The sequence below is a fragment of the Camelus dromedarius genome, chromosome 20 (assembly GCF_036321535.1).
Source record: "Camelus dromedarius isolate mCamDro1 chromosome 20, mCamDro1.pat, whole genome shotgun sequence".
NCBI classification, from domain to species: Eukaryota; Metazoa; Chordata; class Mammalia; order Artiodactyla; family Camelidae; genus Camelus; species Camelus dromedarius.
The window spans coordinates 25,652,009-25,674,564 of record NC_087455.1 but is presented as its reverse complement, the minus strand read 5'-3'; the positions used below and the strand labels follow the sequence as shown (position 1 = coordinate 25,674,564).

At 33.1% G+C, this 22,556-nt stretch overlaps 1 protein-coding gene across 10 annotated transcripts in view; it reads left to right on the top strand.

Annotated features, from left to right (window-relative positions):
• The window catches only part of OXR1 (oxidation resistance 1), a 378,919-nt gene that overhangs the window by 338,523 nt on the left and 17,840 nt on the right, over positions 1–22,556 (top strand). For 8 of the 10 annotated variants that reach the window (XM_031439482.2, XM_010981859.3, XM_031439480.2 and 5 more), the window contains 2 exons: positions 2,467–2,635; positions 5,868–6,030. In XM_031439482.2, coding sequence (XP_031295342.1) covers positions 2,467–2,635; positions 5,868–6,030 — 332 coding nt within the window. Of the gene's footprint in view, positions 1–2,466; positions 2,636–5,867; positions 6,031–15,810; positions 16,081–22,556 lie in introns of those variants that run through there. The other 2 variants (XM_031439486.2, XM_031439488.2) reach the window with 2 other exon arrangements.

Genomic DNA, 22,556 nt, shown 5'->3' with positions numbered 1-22,556 from the left:
CCAAACTGAAACTCTGTACCCATTAAGCAGTCACTTCCATTCTTCCCATCTTATAGCCCCTGGCAACCACCATCCTACTTTCTGTCTTTATAAATTTGTGTTTCTACTGTAAGTAACTCATATAGGTGGAATTATAAAGTATTTGCCCTTTGGTGTGTGACTTACTTCCCTTACCATAATGCCTTCAAGTTTTATCTATGTTGTAGCATGTCAGAATTTTCTTCGTTTTTAAAGCTGAATAATATTCCATTGTACACAGAACATTTTATATGTTCATTTGTTGATGGACATTTAGGTTGTTTCCACTTCTTGTCTCCTGTGAATAATGCTGCTGTGAATATTGCTGTACAAATAATCTGTTCGAGTTCCATCTTTCTATTTTTTTGTGTATATACCCAGAAGTGGATTTGCTGGATCGAATTCTATGTTTAATTTTTTGATGAACTACTGAGCAGTTTTCTACAGTGGCTGCACTATTTTACATTCAGCTATGCACCAGTTTTTAAAACTTGTTTTTAACAACACTGAATTTTCTTTGTGTTATCTAATTTAGATATCCTGAAGCCTTAAGGACTATATTCAGTAGATATTAAGGAATTCATTTACTCAAAGCAAGTTCTAAAAAGATCAAATTTTTTTCTTTTGTAGTAGTTTTTTCTTTATTCAGAACTAATGAATATTAAAGAATATTTGATAAATATAGGACTTTTTAGGAAATTTATAAAAATTACCTGGAATTCATCACCTAGAGATGATCTTTGTTAATATTTGGTGTATTTACCTTTGGTCTTCAGTGTGTATGTGTTTATACATACACACACATGTGTGTACACACATATACAATTTTGGTATTTGTATGTATCCGTATGTATATTTTCATATAAAATTAGGATTACATTATATGTAGTATTGTTTCTTGGTCTTTGCACTTAATATTTTATGTCATGAACATTTTCCCATGTCCTGATACAGTTCACCCCTGAACAGCTCGGGGGTTAGGGGTGACATTCACTCGACCTCCACAGTCCAAAATCTGTGTATAACTTTACAGTCAGCCCTCCATATCCGTGGTCTGCACCCATGGGTTCAATCAACTGTGTATCACAGTATTGTAGAATATATTTATTGAAAAAGATCTGCATGTAAGTGGGCCCTTGCAGTTCAAACCCATGTTGTTTAAGGGTCACCTGTAGGTCTTTGCAAACACGGTTTTTAATGGCCCTTTAATTTAGCCATTTCTGTATTAAGGCATTCAGTTGTTATTAACGATTCATATTGTTAAGATATTTCCTATTTTTGATTTAAAGAATGCTGCCATGAATATTTTTATTTAATGTTTGTGTCTGATAATTGTCTTGTATTTTGCAATTTTTGAAAAAGATAAAATGAGAGGTTCTGTATGACCCAATAATGAGTAGACTACTTTTATTTTAGTGGGTTTATTTGGGTATATGTTTTGATATGGGAGGTTCTTATAACAAAATATTTCTAAAAGGAGAAAAATTGGTAGATATGTTTAGATAGGTGTTCTGGATTGTTACCCCTTTGATTTCTTTTGTGTGTGTGGGGTTGGGAGGATTAGGTCTATGTAACTAATTTTAAGTAACTCAAGATTCTATAATAGGGAGCTATTCAAAGTCTCTGGTATTTAGTGACTTTATAATATAATAAAACTATGTAATATATATAAAATTGTGGAATATAGTTGTGGGAGCAGTGGTAAAACTTCACTCTTTTAACCTGATGCAAATTCTGGGAATCAGATTATGTACTTTACACAGTATCTCACAGAAAAAAGCCATGACTAGTACCCATATCCCCTGACTGTAACTAAATGCTTTTTGTTCCACAGTATGCTGCCTTCATTAACTAATTAATGTCCAGATTCCTGAATTGAACCTTATTGTCAGATCCTCAGTGTACCTTATGTCAGCATCTCTGGTTGGAAGAGTCAGAGATAATTCAGTCTTAAACTGTCCAAACAGATGGCTGAATCTAGCATATTGTTTTTATTATACCTTCATATATATATAAAAGATTTACAAACTTTTGTATTAAATTTTTGCCTGTAACAACTGTATTAAAGTACATCTTTAAAAAATTCTACAAACTTATTTAGATGTTATTCTAGGAGGCTGATAGAGAATACGCAGAAAATTTTGTATGTGTATGTAATTCCCTTAGTGTGATTGTTACAAACAAAAATTTAACAAGAGTACTGAAACTTTCTCATTTTTTCCTGATACCCTTAGGCATAATTTTAGTTCATAACTTGACTGTTAGTTCATTAGTTTTGCAGTAAGACAGAAAAAATACAAGTCACTTACAGTTCACCTACCAGTAAATTGAAGTTTTATTCTGTAATTATTTATCAGAAGTTAGGAGATAAGCATTACTTAAATTACCTAAATTATCTAAGCATGGTGTATGAGAATTGAATAAACCCTGTTTACATCTCAATTCTAGGTTTTGTACTTTTAAAAGAAAAAAGAAGGCATCGATTGCATAAGTTCTTATGTCTCAGAGTGGGAAAACCAATGAGGAAAACGTTTGTATCTCAAGCAAGTGCAACAATGCAACAGTATGCACAGAGAGATAAGAAACATGAATACTGGTTTGCTGTGCCACAAGAAAGGTAAAAAAAAATCTTGAAAACATTATTGAGATTCTTTGAATTGAAATTACTCTGTGTGCCTCTTCACACCAGTGGCACATATAGTTTATGATTAAAACCTGACATTAAATCTGTTCAACATCTGAAAATTTTCACTTTTAAAATTTTATTCCCCTTTGTGGTTTAATTTTAAAAATGTGGACATATACCTAGTTTCAGTAGTAAAGAAACTTAAAATGTCTTAGATCGAGAGGGTTGATCAAAATGCTCACTGGTATGGCCCCTACGTCAAGGCAGGTAATGATGTATAATTTCTGTTTTAAGCAATTTCACCAAACGCTTACTGAATATCTGCTATATACATAGCACTAAATTAGCTACTAAAATGATGTGGTCTTCAAACTAGTTTTTTGTACCACTACACAATAAAATTCTTCATCTTAAGTTTAGGCAATTCTAAAGGATATCTGCCTTCACTGTATTGGAAATATTGACATTTTAAGTTAACACATTTATCTTTTAAGTATATCCAGTAGGATTTAAACATCATAGCCATTTGCCCTCTACCATTATCCATTTAAAAACTATTTTAATGTGCTCTTCTTTAACAGAATTTGCATCATTACCTTTTCTCTTTGAATTTGCATTTCCATTATACCTCCTCATAGAATCTTATTATAAGGTAGTATATTTTTATTCCCTTTACATTTTTTGTAGCAAATTATATATACTTAACACGTTTATGGGTGTGTTTCCTGAAATTACATGTATTTTAAAATTTTCTGTGATTATTGTCAAAATAGTAAAGGGTCTGAAGTTTACCCTACTTACTAACAAGTCAGTCTGCTCAGTTTAAGGCATGCTGGTAGAACACACAAGAGTCAGAATAGCAGCAGTCACAGTCACAGTCCCAACATTTGCTTGAGTTCTTTGAACTTCAGTTCCCACAGTTTGGTGTGAAGAATGCCAAGTGACTGCTACACATGCCATGGGTTTGTTAATGGAAGAGAAACATAAGTTTAGGAAACCTAAACCTTTTATAGTGTACAGTTAGCATGGTTACCCTTTGCTCCAGAGTAAGATACTGTTTCTACCTGTGCTAATGTACTTGAAAAGGTGGTACTGAACATACGCAGCGCCTCTGCTCATAGGACATGCAGAAGTCCAAGCGAAAATTGTCTTGTCAACGACTACGGTATTCCAAATGTTAATTGAAACCAGAAGAAAATTTTAGAGTTATCACTAATACACAGTTGATCAAAGCAACATAAATTATAAGCTGTCATAATTATTATACATAAAAAGAAAAATATGAGTAAATGTCTTAATAAAATAGGGCTTTCTCCCCCAGTTAGTTTATATGTCCATTAATGAATATTATTTATTGAAATGATGAGATAGAATTCAGCCCCTCAGTTCTACCCGCCTTCCATTTTTTCTTTTTAAGTACTGAGAAGCTTTGTTCATAAAAAAGTCTATGAGACTGAAAAAAAATTTTATTATAATAATGTCATACAATTCCTTAAGCGTGTTTCTATTTATATTCCAAAATTACTTGCTCATCTTTCATCAAAATTCTTTTTAGTGATCATCAGTGAACAGCTTCATTAAAAGCCCCTTCAGTTTTGTAGAAATTAGTGAATTAGAAACCATTTGATATGCAAAAGGATTTATTACCCAGTCTTTAGAATCTTTCCCTGTCTCAATACCAACTTCTGGCAGCAAGGAAGTTATTAAACTTTAAGTCATGTACCATTGTAAAATTCTGGATGAGTAAGGATATGCCCTTTTTCTGTAAAGTAGAAAAAGTGCTTTAGTGAAAACAGAACAGTCTATCAGGTATGTTGACCGCATTGTTCTCAGGCAGATCAGTATGAGTGAAGAGTAACATATGGAAGCAGAAGATAAAGAAAGAGATCAATTTCCTTAGAACTGTCTTGTGTCTCTATACCTCTCGGAAAGTCTTTACGTGTTGCTCTGTAGACAACTGCTTTCAGGAATATAATGGTAAAATTATTCTCCCTCTCACCTACAATGTGTACAGTGTGTGCGTTCAACAGAATGTGATTAGAGTAATTCAAAAATTTGGTATGATTTGCATAATTTGTGACTACATGAAAGGCACAGAACCAGATACCCAGATTTGCCAGTGATACCAAGATGACTGCAGTGAAAAATTCTACTCTATTATATCTTTAGTTAAAAATAACATAAGGATTTGTTTTTCTCATTATTGTTGGCTTTATTTTAACTTTTGCATGGAATATTCCATTTTAATATTGTCCTTGTACCTTGGCTAATGTTCATTAAAAATTAGTTTTATTAGGATTTTGAACTTTATTGTAGTAAAGTAATTTATGAAAATTACTGTTTTGGTAGAGACAAATTAGCTGAAAGATGAAACTTAACACCTTTTTAAAGTGTTAGTTGCCACGTAAGAAATGTTCCTTTAAATTTTTTTATTAGAAACAATTTCCAGAACCATTGTTATTGATTATTATATGTTAGTGGATAGTTCTATAATCAGTTTTCAATTAGCCATGCTAACAATTAAAGACAACAAAACATAGATATTTGAAATGTGTTTGACCCTCAAATAATGTTTATCAAAGATTTAATTATCTTTTGAAACAATAGACTTTACTATCATAAACAAAATTGAAACGGGGAACAAGAGAATTGAAAGATTAGATCGTCTAGTCCTGAACCAATAATATACTGTGTGTTCTTGGTAACTTTTATCATTTAAAAGTTAAATACATTAAATTTCTATTAACTTGGAAAAATTCTGTATGTCCAGGTTTTAAAATAGGCCATTAATGAATTGTTTACTTGTATTTCAGATAATTTTAAATTTGAGAATTTTAAATAATTAGATCATTGTGTGAATGAGTTCAAAACTGTGGGTTTGATTTCCCTTCCCATTACTATGTTTCTTTAAGAGAAGAAACATTACCATGGACAAAATCTGAGCTAGTCAAAAGCCTTCCAGAGAAAATCTTAATGTAGTTTTCTCAGAGCTTGACAAACAAGGAAAAAATTACTTTAAATTAATGTCTTCCTGGTCGTGTTGTTTGTTTTCTTCTTAAGTGAAGCATAGTATTTTTTTGTGTATTTTAGGTCTTCAGCTTTTGTCAAGATATTTAACAAATACAATTTAAAAATTTTAGCTAACAGCACAGAATACTCTATTATTAATATTAATAATTAATATTATACTATTAACATTATTAATAGTCACTTGTTCTAACAGGACAGATCACTTGTATGCCTTCTTCATTCAGTGGAGTCCAGAAATATATGCAGAAGATACTGGTGAATATACCAGAGAACCTGGATTTATAGTAGTAAAAAAGATTGAAGAATCTGAAACAAATGAGGATTCTACTAATGAAGCAGCAGCTAGAGAATGGGAGGTAAGGAGAAAACTGTGAAGATTTCATTTATCTTTTTACTTTGTGTGAATTTATAGTTTTATGGTAGTACAGGCAAAGTACAAGTGATCTTTGTACAAAGGGGTAATAATTTTTTAGAGGTTCGTTGTCCATTATTTATTGAATGAATCTGATTGGTAACTTTGGTTTCTTACTATTGTCAGTTTTTCTTTTGCTTTGAAATAGTAGAGGAGCAACCTATCAGCAATAAAATGTCTTTTATTGAGTACATTTTAGAATAATATCAATTGCTGTTGTACTAATTTTAACATTTCTTTGCTATCTGATTGATTTTAATGTTATCTCCTGCATGGAGGAGATACAGCAGTAATTTGGCAATAATGCTAAGGAGTAAGCTGATGCTAACTTTACAAATTAGTAAGTTTTATGTGCTCAGATTTACTGAGCTTGTCTAAATGGCGACATTAATACATGTAACGCCTCTTAGATGTTTCTTTGAATATTATATATCATGTTTTTACATGATAGGGTGACAATATCTATTTTTTGTCTTGTGGTTGCCTGGATTAATTTCTTCTTCATGCATTAGAAGATACAGAGCAGATGCTAAAATGTGATAAGAAACAGAATCAAAATTTGTCACCCATTTGATGTTAATGTTTGTGGTTGTTTTTGTGATATGAGTGTATTGTGTATGTACTTTAACATGTATAATGATTGAAGGTGTACATGGCATGTTTTTTGTTAAAATTCCAAACCTGATTTTGTATGTGCCAAACTCCACTCTGTAATATATGTACAGCATCAGTTTCTACTATAACTCCAATATAGTGGAGGGAAAGAGTTAACCTATATTGAGCATTTATTTTGAGTTATTTTAATACTCAAACCATAAACATTATTAATTTTCTTACTGGTTTTATTCACAATAGCCACAAACTAGAAACAGCCTGAATGCCTGTCAGCAAATAAATTTTGGATTATTTATAGTGCTCCAAATAATATAGCAACACAAAAGACAACAATATGGATCAGTCTCACAGATAATGTGTTTAATAAAAGAAGCCAAGCCAGACATAAAAGATTATACTGTATAATTCCATTCACATGAAGTTCAAAAGGGCAAAACTAGTTAAAAGTCCATCAGACTGCCTCTTTCTGAGGGTTTAAAAGGTTGGCTAGGGGCAGGAGGCAACTTTATAGAGTACTGGATATGTTCTCTGTTTTATTCTGGGTGATGGTTACATGGGTGTTGACATATGTAAACTAATCCTTGTGTATTTAAAATTAGCTTTAGGGACTTTTTAATTGAAGATAGAGTGGAAGGGGATGAAGTTGTTTTTTTTTTTTTTTTTTTTTTTAAAGGTGTTACCTAGCTAATAAGGGAGGATTTAATGACAACTAGGTAATGGTGAAGTTTATAACTTGGGTGACAAGGTGGATGGCAATATTTTTAATCAAGGTGATTGGGAGTTTTCTCTCCTTTGGAGTTGGAATATTTAACTTTGGAAATAATAGACTTTTATTATTATTTATGTGAGTATTGACTATTTTGATTCAAAGGAACTGCCTCGGTTCTTGTGGAAGTCTGCAGGGTATAATATGCAAAGAAGAAAATAACTGTCTCCTCACCTGTTTTCAGCTAGAATTGATTAAAATAAAAAGAAAGTGGAAAATGAAAAATTTAATTTTAGAAAATTTCTCTTGCATTGTCTAGAAACATTTTGCTGCACTGTCCAGTATAGTAGCCACTAGCCACTTGTGGCTATTGAGTACTTGAAGTGTGGCTTAATGCAACTATAGGGAATTGAATTTTTAATTAAATTTAGATTAATTTTAATTTTAAAACTGATACTTGATTCAGTTATTGGATAGCTTCTAAATATGTTTGAATAACTTGGATATATGCATCTACTTTTTTTATCTATAAATTTCATAAACTGTAAATATGATCTAAGTAAATCTAAACTAAATAAGATCAGGTATTATCTATGAACATTTGGTGTCTCAGTTGAGATGTGCTGCAGTTAAATATACAAAGTCGCATAGGTGCGGAGCCACTAGCCACTTACAGCTATTGATCGCTTGAAATGTGGCTAGTCCGAATAGAGATGTTCCGCAAATATAATATATATACACATATATATGTACACACACACATAGCACACATACACATACAGGATTTTAAAGATTCAGAATTGAAAGAAAAAGTATAAGAGATCATTAATTTTATGTTGATTAGGTTGAAATGATAGTATTTTGGATATATTGGGTTAAGTAAGTTGATTTGTTAAAACTGATTTAACTTGGGTTGGGTTTTTTTTTTTTTTCCTTTTTAATGTAGCTGCTAGAAAATTTATAGTTGCATGTGTCTTGCATTGTGTTTCTGTAGTGCCTGATGGTTAGTAAGTGGCCAAAAAGTTTTTTTCCCCGTCGGAAGTCTGTTGTTTGCCTTTGGGCTCACTCTTGGTGTTGTACATTCTGCAGGTTTGAACAAATGTATAATGATATAAAAAAGTATTTTAAATGTTAAAAGGATATTTTCAGAGAATGAATTTGGCTAGAGAACTTATATAAAATAAGTACTTTAAAACATAATTTTTTTTCAAGTTTTTGTTCTATCTAGTGGTGGAGAATATGTGACTTAGAATTTAGGATGAATTTTTTATGGCTACCAACTTGAACATCAGTGTGATTAAAACTGTCTGCTCTGCTCACTCTTACTTTGCTTCAGCAATACTTAGGAGATCTTTGTTATCGCTGATTGTTAGTCAACATGAAATATATTGCTAACACAAAATTTATACATTGGGAAAACTTTTGCAAAAACTTGTCTCCTCTACTACTTCTTTTCTGTTTTACTTACTGTCTCCCTCCCTGTGTAAGTGCCACGAGGGCAGGGTTTTGTGGATTTCTTATACTACTGTATCCTGAGAGCTAAGAACAGTACAAGCATATAATTCATCCTCAATATATATTTATTGCATTAATGCATAAATTTGTACATAGATTAAGATAAATAATAAAACTTGTGCTTAAAAAAATATTGGCCTTTATCCTAAAATAAGTTCTTACGTCAATTGTAGTAAATATTTTCTTGTAAAGCCATGCACTCTGGAATTTGAAATTAACTGACAATTTAGCCTCTCTCATTTTACATTTTATACTATTCTTGATTCTGCTTTAACATATCCAGTGATAGTTTATTATCTCAAAGGGCAATATTTTCATTTTAGGACAACTCTATTAGAAAATTCTTTCTCACAGTGAGTTTAAAGAAACACACTTTCGTAGGTTGAATCCATATGTCTTTGTTCTTCCTTCCAGAGCACATCAGTAACAACAGACATTTTCTAGATAATCTGAAAATATTATCTTCCTTTTTATTACTGATTATTTTCTCCAGTACTTCCTCTGTTTGACTTTAATAACTCTGCTTTGATCCTCCACTATCCTCATCATTACCCTAAAAGCATTCACGGCACCCCAAATTATTAAAATGTGCACTGGCGATAGTAAGAAAAACTATAATATTTGAAACAGTTTCAGTTCCCAACTATGCAAATTGAAAGTTAGTTCTACTGAAAATAATTAGAAAAGGCTGGAATTTAAGGAATAGAAATAATGAGAAAAGGGAGAAAGGAGAGAGTATTAGAAATTTGTACAATGAATTCTAGAGAGAGTACGAGCAGCAGAAACCTACCTTTACTGAGAAAGAAAGTTAGCCAAATTTTAAGGTTTTCAGGAGTAAGAACCCCTTATTATACATCAAAACTAAGATTCCTGAATATTGAGAGAAAGAATCTGAGAAATACTACACGCATAACTTAAGACGTGTAAGAGATTGATATTCTTTAATATGTACTCTTTATTGTTCTAGTTTAGGCAATAGAACTATAGTTAGCATAAAACATCAGCTTACCTCATCTCTGTTTTTTTAAACAATATTGTCTTGAGTTTCTTAATTATGAGTTCTGCTTTTGGTAGTTTAATAACCCTACCTTGCAACCAAGAAGAAACTTACTGTGGAGTCTTCTCTGGTTTCTGCTGGTATCTAGTGACAAGAAGTCAGTAGAGAATGTGTAGTGAGGATAATGTTTCATGTGGGCCTTTGCAGTTTTGTGGAAAATACTACTTTTTGCTTTTTAATGGCGATTGTTTTTAGGATTTTCACTGAAACAGAAAGTGCACTAATGACATTTCAACAGTGTCAGGAAGGTCCTGAGGTAAAGGTGGGGAAAGATGCCTATTGAACCCTACTCTTCCTGATGATAGTGCTTTGATTTGATTAATGTACATAGAGATTAATAATATAGTGAATTCGCATGTACTAGTCACTCAGTGTTATCAGCTTATTTCATTTATAATTCTTCCTTTTCCCCAGTTCACATTTATTCAAATGTGATAACAGGCTTTAAAATCTATGTAATATGAATGTATTTTTACAGTTTGCTGTTTGAATCTGGATCCATCTAAGGTTCAGATGTTTCATTTAGTTAAAATGTCTCTTAAATCTTTGGAAATACAGGGTCTCCCTCCATTTCTTTGCTTTGCTTTGTTTTTTTCCCCCCTTGTAATTTTAGTTTTTAAGAAACCAGATTTTTCCTGTAGAATGTCCTACAGTCTAGATTTTGCTGATCACATCCCCACAGTGTTAATAGCATGTTCTTTTACCTTGAATTTCCTATAAATTGATAGTTAGATCTAGAGCAACCCATTTAATTATAATATCATCTTTATTTTACAGGTGACTTCTCTAAGCATGTTTCTTATTTAGCTAAAGTCCTCAAAGTAGTCAATCTCTAATTCGGAGACTGCTCTCTTTTTACCATACCAGGTTCTCAACCTTGGCAGAATCTTTGAATCATTTGGGGGCGCTTTGAAAAATCATACTGTTCAGGGTCACTTGAGACCAATTAAATCAGAAGCCCTGGGGAGGAACCTCGTTGTCAGTATTCTTTTAAAGCTCCTCAGGTGATTGCATTGTACAGTAGTGGTGGGAAAACCACTCTGCTACAGCATGCCAGCTCTGCGGGGATTGTGTTAAACGTATACAATGCTAAGGGTGGGGGAGATTCTTTCAGACTATATTGGTCATAATATACTTTAATTTTCAAGTGTCTTTCTTGCAAGTTACAATGTATAAAATATTTTTCAAAGTATTTTTCTTACTTTGATGTTGCATCTGCACCCCAGAAACATAAATTTGGTTCCCTGTGGAGAGAGGTTTCTTTAATCATTTTGTGCCCTGATAATTTTTTTTTTTAAAGTATAGTTAGTTTACAATGTTGTATCAGTTTCTGGTATACAGCATAATGTTTCAGTCATACATATATATATTCCTTTTCATGTTCTTTTTCATTATAGGTTACTACAAGATATTCCATGTAGTTCCCTGTGCTGTACAGTATAAACTTGTTGTTTATCTATTTTATATATAGTAGTATCTCCAAATCTCCATCTCCCAGTTTATCCCTTCCCACCCCCTTCCCCACTGGTAACCATAATTTTGTTTTCTATGTTTTGTAAATAAGTACTTTTGTGCCTTTTTTTTTTTTTTTAAGATTCCACATATGAGTGATATCATATGGCATTTTTCTTTTTCTTTCTGGCTTACTTCACTTAGAATGATGGTCTCCAGTTCTGTCCATGTTGCTGCAAATTGTACCTTGATTTTTAAAAAGTTTTTTTCTTATCAGTAGCTGTCATCCTGACACAGTTAGTTCAGGCATAGCTCCCTTACATACCAAAGGGCTCCTATTAAGTTGTTTACTCAGAGGCACTACAAGGAGAGGGAAATCAAGAAATACACCAGGCAACCTACATATATATATATATTTTTTTTTCATTAAAGTGTGTCTCTTGAACTTTTGTATCAAATACACTTTAAATTAGTTTGATGTATTTGACAAGTACCCAAGAGTCCACTGATACAGTCAAAAGCAGTGCTTACCACAATAAGCCTGAAATATCTTTGAAGCCTGTTTGTTTTTAAGATTCATGTGAATTTTGTGCTCATCTTCTTAATTTATCTGATGTAAAATAAAAACAGTTTTAAAAATTGCTTATCATGAAGGAAAAATGATGGTATGGTAAAAAAAAAAAAAGAGTTTTATCCTGTCATCAGAAACCATGGCACATAACTGCCCCTCTTGGGCTTTATCACCCTCAAATAATGCCAAAATTAAAGTTGAGTCAATATATAAAACAAAATTCTAGCTCTCTTCTCAGGCTAGCCAGTAATATCCATACAGAGCTGATTTTGTTCAAAAGAAAACTAGTTTCTATCTCTGAGTCATTAAATAGAGATCACATTTCTCAGATAAAGGCAATTAAAGAAGAGTATACTTTTTAATATATTGATTGAATCACATAAAATTATGAATCAGAACTCCGAAAGAAATTCAATAAATCTGGAAAAGGGATAAATCAAAAGCGTTAAAGACGATTAAAATTTTCACTGAATGCAAGTTGTCTTATATAATATTTCTGTGTTTAGTATTTTTAACTTTCCTTATTGAGGTATGTGTGATTGATATACAAGAAGCTGTGCGTGTTTACTGTATATAGCTTGATGAGTTTAGAGACAAATGTGCATCCATGAAACTATAACCACAATCTGTGCCATTAAACATTCATCATCTCCAAAAGTTTCTTCCTACCCTCTTTATTGTTAACATTTTACAGTAAGAACATTTAACATAAGATCTACCTTTCTCAGCAATTTTTCAGGTATATAGTACAGTATTATTGGAGGCACTGTGCTATATAGTAGATCTCTATTTCTAGGCTATTCATACGATTTTTCTTACTAGCATTTAGCGCCCTGAAATCATTATGGTGTACCAATTTTAATTTAGGATGTTATCTCCCTCAGGAAAGTTTTGAACCAATGCTTTGCTTTCCCTGTTAATATTCTTCCTCAGTTACTAGCCAAAAGTTACGGGCTATCAAATTCCTATTAAAATCCAAAATGTCACTTAATGTGTATTGTGAGAAAGGATAAATGAATAACAGGCTAGGTTATGATTTTAAATATTAAAATATTACTTTAGATCTATTATTACTTCTAGTAGACCACTCACAACTTAGAGGAAATAAGATATAAGATGATTCAATAACTTCAGCCCTGATAAAGAAAGTAGAGGAAAAAAGATTAGTAAGTTGAATATCTGAATTATGAGAACAGATTATGTTCAATCTTTAAATGGATTGTGTTTATAAAAGTGCTTCATTTTATGGTCTGTCATTTTATATTTTTAATACTAAATTGACATTTGCTTCAAGTTTTGAAATGTCTAGGCCAATTTAAATGACTTAGCATTATATTTTCTAAATACTATGAAAAAAGATTTACTGAGCTCATTTTATGTCTGCTAGCTATTGTGTTTATTAATTAGGAAGCATTTGGCTTCAAGAAACAGAAAATCACTCTCAACATAGCTTAGACCAGTTGATTTTTCTTTTTCAATTGAGGTATGAATGACATAACATTATATTAGTTTCAGGTGTACAACATTATGATTCAATATTTGTATATATTGTGAAATGATCACCACAGTAAGTCTAGTTAACATTCATCACCATACATAGTTAAAAATTTTTGAGGACTTTTAGAATCTATTCTCTTAGCAACTTTCATATATATAATAATACAGTATTATTAACTGTAGCTACCATGCTGTTCCTCACATCCTCATGACTTATTTAATAACTGAAAGTTTGTACCTTTTGACCCCCTTCACTCATTTTGCCCACTCCAGTGCTCCACCTCTGGCAACCACCAGTCTATGCTCTGTATTTATGTGGTTGGTGTTTTTGTTATTGCTGTTGTTTTAAATTCCACTTGTAAGTGAGATCATATGGTATGTCTTCCTCTGACTTATTTCACTTAGCATGATGTCATCAGGGTCCATGGATGTTGTCTCAAATGGCAAGAGTTCAGTCTTTTTTATGGCTGATTAGTACTCTATTGTGTATCTATGCTGCATCTTCTTTATCTGTTCATCCATTGATGGACAGTTAGGTTGTTTCCATCTCTTAGTTGTTGTAAGTAATGCTGCAGTGAACATGGCAGTTCATATATCTTTTCAAATTAGTGTTTTCATTCTTCAGATAAATATTGAGAAATATTGCTGGACCATATTTTTAATTTTTTTAAGGAACCTCCATGCTGTTTTTCTTAGTAGCTTCACCAATTTACAGTCCCACCAATAGTGCACAAGTTTCCCTTTTCTCCATATTCTTGCCAGCACTTATTACATCCTTTCTTCTTGATAATAGCCATTCTGTCTGGTGTGCCGTGTAATATCTTATTGTCGTCCAGTTGTTTTTCAAAGTATGGTCCCCAGATCAGCAACAGCAGTACTGTCTAGGAATCTGTTAAAAAAGTACACTCAAACTCCATTCCAGTCTACTTAAAAGGAACAGGTTTTAGAACCCAACATTCCATGTTATAACAAATGCTGCAGGTGATGCTGGCATAGGCTAAAATTTGAGAGCCACTAGTTTAGATCTATAAGGACCCACCTGTCGAGCATGGAGCTAGCCTTCTCAGAAACATGTGACTGAAAAGATACATTAGCAAAATCAGAGCTGTATTAGGAAGGTGTAAGGATGGATGCTGAATAGAACCAACAAAACAGGCTATTCTACACAGAGTGTGTGTGTATATATTTTTTAAAATCTCATTTAAAGTGCATTTTGTATGTATATTTCTAATTCTAGAAAATCTGGCTGGAAGTAATGATAGGTTTAGGCTTCCAAGATAGCACCCCAGTACCACAAATTATTTAATGTTGTTAGTATGTATAAAGGGAGTGCAGGGGTGGCGGTGGTTACTACAGAGCACTAAATGTATAATAGGACTATGTATTTTAAGGCTGGTATGGAGATGGTTAGGGAAATATGGGCGTGGCTGGTGTGTGTAGCAGGGTGGATATTCATTGTGGGGTGTGCTGTGTCCTGTACGCGCACATGCTGGAATGTGGATGAAGGCGATGTAGGGCTGTGGGGGTGGTGCAATGTGTGTATACTAGAAAGGTGTGTGTGTGTGAAGGGTGGCATTGTGTGTGCACAGCTTTGTGTATGCACACAAGGTAAAGAAGGGGAGCAAGTTTAGCTTAGAATGGGAGATGAATCAAGTGTATCATTATGACTGGGGAGAAGGGAGGTGAGAGGCACAGTATAGGGGTGGGAGAGTAAGAGGTACAAGCTGTTAGGTGTGAAATAAACTACAGGGATATATTGTACAACATGGGGAGTGTAGCCAATAGTTTATAATAAGTATATAGTATAACCTTTAAAAATTGTGAATCACGTATCATATACTTGTAACTTACATAATGTACAGCAACTATACTTCAATTTTTTAAAAATGGACTGTGACACTCAGGAATTTTCAGGTCACTTTGAATAATTGTGTAGAATTTATTTGTGGTGGATTGGCTTCATTTTCACATAGTCATTCTATAAAATTTGAGGGTTGAAGGGTCCTCAGAGGATGTCTTATTGCTTAAAAAATTAGATGAAATTTTATAGACTTCTTAGATATAAAGAACATAATTTTATGACTGAGCAAACAAAATATTAATTGAAATCATCTGTGTACTTTGGGAGGGACTCTGGAAACTGTACTTACTACTTTTTTATGACTGAGTTATTTTTAGTATATTTCTTAGTGTACTGGTATTTGGAAATAATGCTCTGTGTCTTTAAAGTGTTGAGCCCTTTCTTTGTACATTTGGGTACAGTGCAACCAAACTTAAACATGGGAAAACCTCTCTTCCCTCCCAAGCTTTACAGTCTCCACTCACGACTATCTTTGCGATGGATACTACTTAGTGATTAGCTCTCTGTCTTGTCAATCAAATCTTTGTCTCTAGCAAACTGTTTTGTCACTATAGTAGGGCTCTGGTGCTGAAAATTTATCTTTGACAGAGGAAGAATGCTTTTTAAAACAGTTCTTAGGAGATTTGATGTTACTTAATTTGCCCTGGAAAGGAAATGTCTCGTCTCTGGTATGGGAAAAAAGGGAGAAGGCATCAACCAATTAATCAAAAATATACTCTGGTAAATCTTAGCCAATGATTTCAGTTTCTGTATTTACTAGTCTTTTTATGGTGAATTATGCAAAAATATACAATTTATGAAAGTTTAAGCGCAGAAAATATTTGTAGAATATAAAATTGTATGATTACAAAAAATGTACTGTTATTTCTGCTAATCCTAAGTATCTTCAAAAAGGAAATGAATAAGAGACTATAATTTTGTTTTGTGAAAGTGTATTGATTTTCCTGTTCTGCAGCAACAGTAATTTATCAGACCTTTATTGCTGCCTTAATTTTTAATTTAATTTTAGCTTTGTAAGAAAACATTAAAAATTTCTGTGCTTGCTTAAAAATAGAGTAGAACTATCTGAGTGAATTCACTGTAACTTTTATTGACTGGATCCCAAACTAAATACATTTATATTATTGTGTATTAAGACTATTATTTTAACAATCTAAGAAAAGACTTTTTTAAGCTATTCAAAAAGTTTCAAGCAGTGCTGCCTAATACAAAACTTTAAAAGATATTCTAGTAAAGAAAAATCTTAGTCATCCTTACTATTTTAAGAATCCTAGATATTTTTCAGTATAAATATGCATGCACTATTTGTTAGAAAATGTATTGCCAGTTGTACTTTCTGTGGTAATTTAAGATTATATCTTGCCTTATGAGTATTTTTATTTTTACTGTAATTGTAGGTGATTTAAATAAGACTAGATATGCGTAGAACCAGGAGTGACTTTGAAAGATGCCCCCAAAACAGCTTGCCACCCTTAAATGTTAAACGTGTAAAAATATCAAACCAACTTCCATAGGTGTTGTTTTTAATTGGGCTTGAGAGTACTTTGTTACATCTTTTTATTTTTAAGTTGAATGATTTCAAGTTTATGTTTATGATATATGAGCGCAGAGAGGGGTATAGGCATCTGAAATGATTGGATTTATTAAAATTCAGTTCGGATTGTCAGACTAGCCAGTTAACAGTTTTTTTTTTTTTAAACCGAGAACAATGATGCTATTCATGTATTTTTTGATTTGCAGTTTGAATAAACATTTATCATTAGTTTGCTATAACTAATATAGTTTGATTTATTTTAAAAATATTAAGTAAATTGTGGAAATTTTGAATTTTATAGGTCATTATAATGTGCATCACACACTTACATTGACCAGTTTCTTTTCAACCTTATAGGAAGCTATTAACCTGATTTTGTCAGATATGACAGCATGCTAGTCCTCAGCTCTACACATCCGTATAGTATATATTAATATATATTATTTCATTTAACCCTCACAGTAACTTTGAGAAGTCAGTAGTTTTACTCCCTGTTTTAAAGATGAGAAAACTGGTATGGAGTGGTTCCTGAGGTCAGGGAGCACAGAGACAGCTTGACCCTAGCATATTCATTACCTTACCAGGATGCCTTTGAGAATTTACTAAAAAGATATAATACAGCATGATGTGTTTTGATGTATAGACAATCTTGGATCCGGGTTTTCTAGTTGTTTTCCTTGCTTTAGAGTAGAAATCCTAGGAGCTGTAGGGCAGGAGAAAGACTTAAGAAGATAAAGATTTCAATGAATAGCAATTATTTTACTTTTTTGTAGATGAAATTTCCTATAAGATTTTGCCTGAAAAGGCCTCTTCCACTTTAAAACTGAAAGTAGAAAATGATTCTAATAAAAGAATAGCAAATATTTTAGAAAAAATATAATGTGTCATTTTTGGACTTCATATTTTGTAACTTTTTACATTTCCTCATACCTTTACTCTGCTGATTAGTAGAATGGTATCTATAGACTTAAGTAATAAACTGTCTTATAGCTAGTACTGATATGGCCATACATTTATGTAAACAAGGACAGTTTTCTGAATGCTCATGTATGTAGTGTCAGATTTTATTGTACAGTAACTCAGTGTGTTAACCAGAGATAGGTTATCATTATTTTGTAAATGAGTTAATTTAAGGCTCAAAAACATTAACTAATAACTAATAGGTAGAATATGCTCCAAAATACATGGAATGAAGTTAAACCTTTGCCATTTAGCTTCAGTGAAAACCATATTGATCAAGCATGCTTAACTATATCTTTTTTTTAGTATTTTTTTTATTGAGGTATAGCTGATTTATAGTATTAGTTTCAGGTGTGCAACATAGTTTTATAGATTACACTTCGTTTATAGTTATAAAATATTGGCTATATTCCCTGTTCTGTACAATATATCTTTATAGCTTATTTATTTTATTTGTAGTAGTTTATACCTCCTAATCCCCTACCCTTCTACTGCCCTTCCCCCTTCCCTCTCCCCATTGATAACGATTAGTTTGTTCTCTATTATCTGTGAGTCTGTTTCTTTTTTGTTATAGTCACTAGTTTGTTTTACTGTTTAGATTCCACATATAAGTAATAGCATACAATATTTGTCTTTCTCTGATTTATTTCACTGAGCATAACACCCTCTGGGTTCATCCATGTTGTTGCAGATGGCAAAATTTTATTCTTTTCTATGGCTGAGTCAAATTCCCTTGCATGTATATATAGATACACCACATCTTTATGCATTCATCTGCTGATGGTCACTTAGGTAACCCCTGTGTCTTCACTATTGTAAATAATGCTGCTATGAACATTGTCGTGCATGTATCTTTTTGAATTAGTGTTTTTGTTTTCTTCAGGTATGTACCCAGGACTAGAATTGCTGATTGAATCATATGATAGTTCTATTTCCAGTGCTTTGAGGAACCTCCATACTGTTTCCAATAGTGGCTGCACCAGTGTACATTCCCACCAGTAGTGTACAAGGGTTCACTTTTCTCTACATTGTCACTAATATTTGTTGTTTGTGCACTTTTTGATGATACCCTCTTTTGACAGGTGTGAGGTGCTTTCTCATTATGGTTTTGATTTGCGTTTCCCTGATGATTAACAGTGTTGAGCATCTTTTAATATTTTAATTTTGTTGTTTGCTTTTTGATATTCAGTTGTATCACCTATTTATGTGTTTTGGATATTAATCCCTTATCAGTAATATTGTTTCTAAATACTGCCTCCCATGTAGTAGGTTGCCTTTTCATTTTGTCAATGGGTTCCTTTTGCTGTACAGAAGCTTGATGTTTAATAGATCGCCATTTGTTTATTTTTGCTTTTGTTTCCTTTGCCTAAGGAGATGGATGCAAAGAAATATTGCTGCAATTTATGTCAAAGAGTTCTGCCTATGTTTTATTCTAGTAGTTTTATGGTTTCCAGTTTCTTATTTTGTTGTTTATCCATTTTGAGTTTATTTTCTTACATGATATGAGAAAATGTTTTAATTTCATGCTTTTACATGTAGATGTCCAGTTTTCCCAATGCTACTTATTGAAGAGACTGTCTTTTCCCTATCATATATTCTTGCCCCTTTGTCATAGATTAATTGACCATAAATGTGTGGGTTAATATGTTGGCTCTCTGTTCTGTTCCATTGACCTGTGTGTCTGTTTTTGTGCCAGTACCATACTGTTTTGATTATTGTAGCTTTTTAGTATAGTCTGAAATTAGGGAGTTGGATACGTCCAAGTTTGTTCTTCTTTCTTAAGAGTATTTTGGCTATTTGGAGTCTTTTGTGTTTCCATACAAATATTGAAATTATTTGTTCTAATTCTGTGAAAAATGTCATTAGTATTTTGATAGAGATTGCATTGAACTTGTAAATTGCCTTTGTTAGTATGGTCATCTTAATATTAATTTATCCAATTTAAGAACATAGTATATGTATCTTTCCATTGGTTTGTGTCATCTTCAGTTTCCTTCATCAGTGTCTTACAGTTTTTCAAGTACAGGTCTTTTTTTTTGTTGTTGAGCTGTGATTTTCACTACTTTGTTTTCCAGCTTGCTGATTCATTTCTCTGTATCATTTGGTCTACTGTTGATTCTTTCCAGTGTATTTTTCATTTCAGTTATTGTATTTTTCATCTTTGGGGTTTTTTTTAATTTCTTTAACTTTTTCATAAAAACTTACAACTTCTCACTCTGTTCATCCATTTTTCTCCCAAGTTCTTTGGTTATCTTTATGGTCATTACCTTGAGCTCTCTCTTGTAGATTGCCTATCTTCACTTAGTTCTTTTTCTGAGGTCTTTTTCCTTATTCCTTCATTTGGCACATACTCCTCTGCCACTTCATTTTGCCTAACTTGCTGTTTTTATTTCTGTGTATCTGGTAGGTTGCTTATATTTCCTGATCTTAGAGAAAGAGGCCTTTTGTAGGAGGCACCCTGTATATCCCAGCAGTGCACTTCCCTCTGGTTACCAGACCTGTATGCTGTAAGGGTGCCCCCTATGTGGGCAGCATGAATCCTTCTGTTCTGGCGGACTAACTACTTGTGGGCTGTCTGGCCTCCTTTCCTGGTGATTGCCAGTTTCTGCCTTGTGCGGAGGCTGCTGGCTGCTGGATAGTCGGGCCAGGTCACAAGGTGGCCAGCTGAAGAACATGAGGAGTCCCTGGTCTAGTACTGGCCCACTGGTGGGCCAAGTTGGGGTCCCAGAGATCTTGGGGCTGTTGCCTGCCCACTGGTGGGGGAAACCAGGCCATGGGACTAGTGCTGGCTCGCTGGTGAGCAGATCCAAATCCTGAGGTCTGGCTTCAGGGTTCATGGGTCCCAGTACTGATGTCAGACTACTGGTGGATGTCAGGCTACTGGTGGATGGGGCTAGTTTCTGACTCAGCCAGCTGTGTGGTCCAGAGTGTCTCAAAGCTTGTGTTGGCCTGCTGGTGGGTGGGGGGTGCACAAATTAGCTAACAGGTAGAATTTTGAGAAGAACCAATGTAAATGTAAAACTCTTTCCAGTGACCTCAGTTAAAGATAGTGGTTGTAATGATGATAAAAATTATTCTAATAACACTGTATTACTCCATACACTTACCATGAGTCTTTAAATTTAATTCTCAACCCGTGAAATATTGCCTTGTCATCTTCATTTTACAAGACAGAGGCATATAGCATTTTATATACGACATCCAGTAAAGGTTAGAGCTGTGGTTTGAATTCAGGCTTTCTGTTCTGGCTCTAGCATCTGCCCTTAAATTCTTTGCTATACTTGCTCTCAAAATACTCAGATTATAAGTAGGAGAAGGGAATTAATATTTATCTTGTACATTTAATGTATCAGTTTCTACTTTATATATGCCTTACACATATTATTGTTTATTCCTCATAAAGGTATAATTAATTATTCCTAAGTTATAATTATTATTTCCACTTGAAAGACCAGAAATTTAGAGATTACATGTGGTTGCTCAGGTTCACAAAGCTGATAACACATTTGGCCCTCCTTACGTAGCAGTTCTGCATTTGCAGATTCAGCCAAACCATGGATTAAAAGTATTTGGAAAGAAAAATTCCAGAAAGTTCCAAAAAGCAAACTTGAATTTGCCTCATATCAGCTACTATTTACATAGCATTTACATTGTATTTACAATGATTTATATAGCATTTACACTTTATTAGGTACTATGAGTAATCTAGAGATGATTTAAAGTATATTAGAGGATGTGCATAGATTATATGCAAAAACTGTGCCATTTTATGTAAAGGATTTGAGCATTCGTGGATTTTGTTATCCATGCGGGATTCTGGAACCATTCCCTCAGGCATATGGTGGAATGACTGTTAAAAAGCAGAATCAGAATTAGGACAGGAGTCTACGGCTAAACCCAGGGTTCTTTGTGCTATACTATGTTGCCTACCTATGGTACATGTTATTGAGAAATTAGTTAGCTGGTATTTATATATACCTATAGTATGTAAAACGTCTTCTTTCTAGTCACAACATAATTGGAAAGAAAATATATACACATATATTCAGTACAGAATATTTTTTCTTTATTTATTTGACGTAGTAGTTGAAAAATGTGTTTATTACATACGTAAGTTATGAAGCATAAGAAAATGTCTCTCTGTGATCCTGCTACCCAACTTAAGAACTAGAACATTACCGATGAAAGTGCATCATCCTGTATACTCTTTCTCTGTGTCATCTCATGTCACCTCCACATTGGCAGCTACCTCCCTGAATTTTGTGTTTACAATTTCTTAAAAGTTAAATTAGATTTTAATCTTTCAGAGCAGGTTTAGGTTTACAGAAAAACTGAATGGCAAGTACAGAGTTCCCATATACATCCCTTTCCTCTCCAAACACAGTACCCCTATTTACATTTTGTTAGTGTGGTGTATTTGTCATAATTTATGAGCTAATATTGTATGTTATTGTCACCCAAAGTCTGTAGTTTGCATTAGGTTTCATTCTTTGTGTTATACATTCTATGGAATGACATATATCTAACATTACAGAATGATACAGCGTAGTTTCCCTGCCCTGAAATGCCCTGTGCTTCATAGGTTCATCCCTCTTTCCCTCCACTCAAACACCTGGGAACCACTGCTGTTTTTTACTGTTTCCATAGTTTTGCCTTTTTCAGAGTATCACGTAGTTGGAATTATACCATATGTAGCCATTTC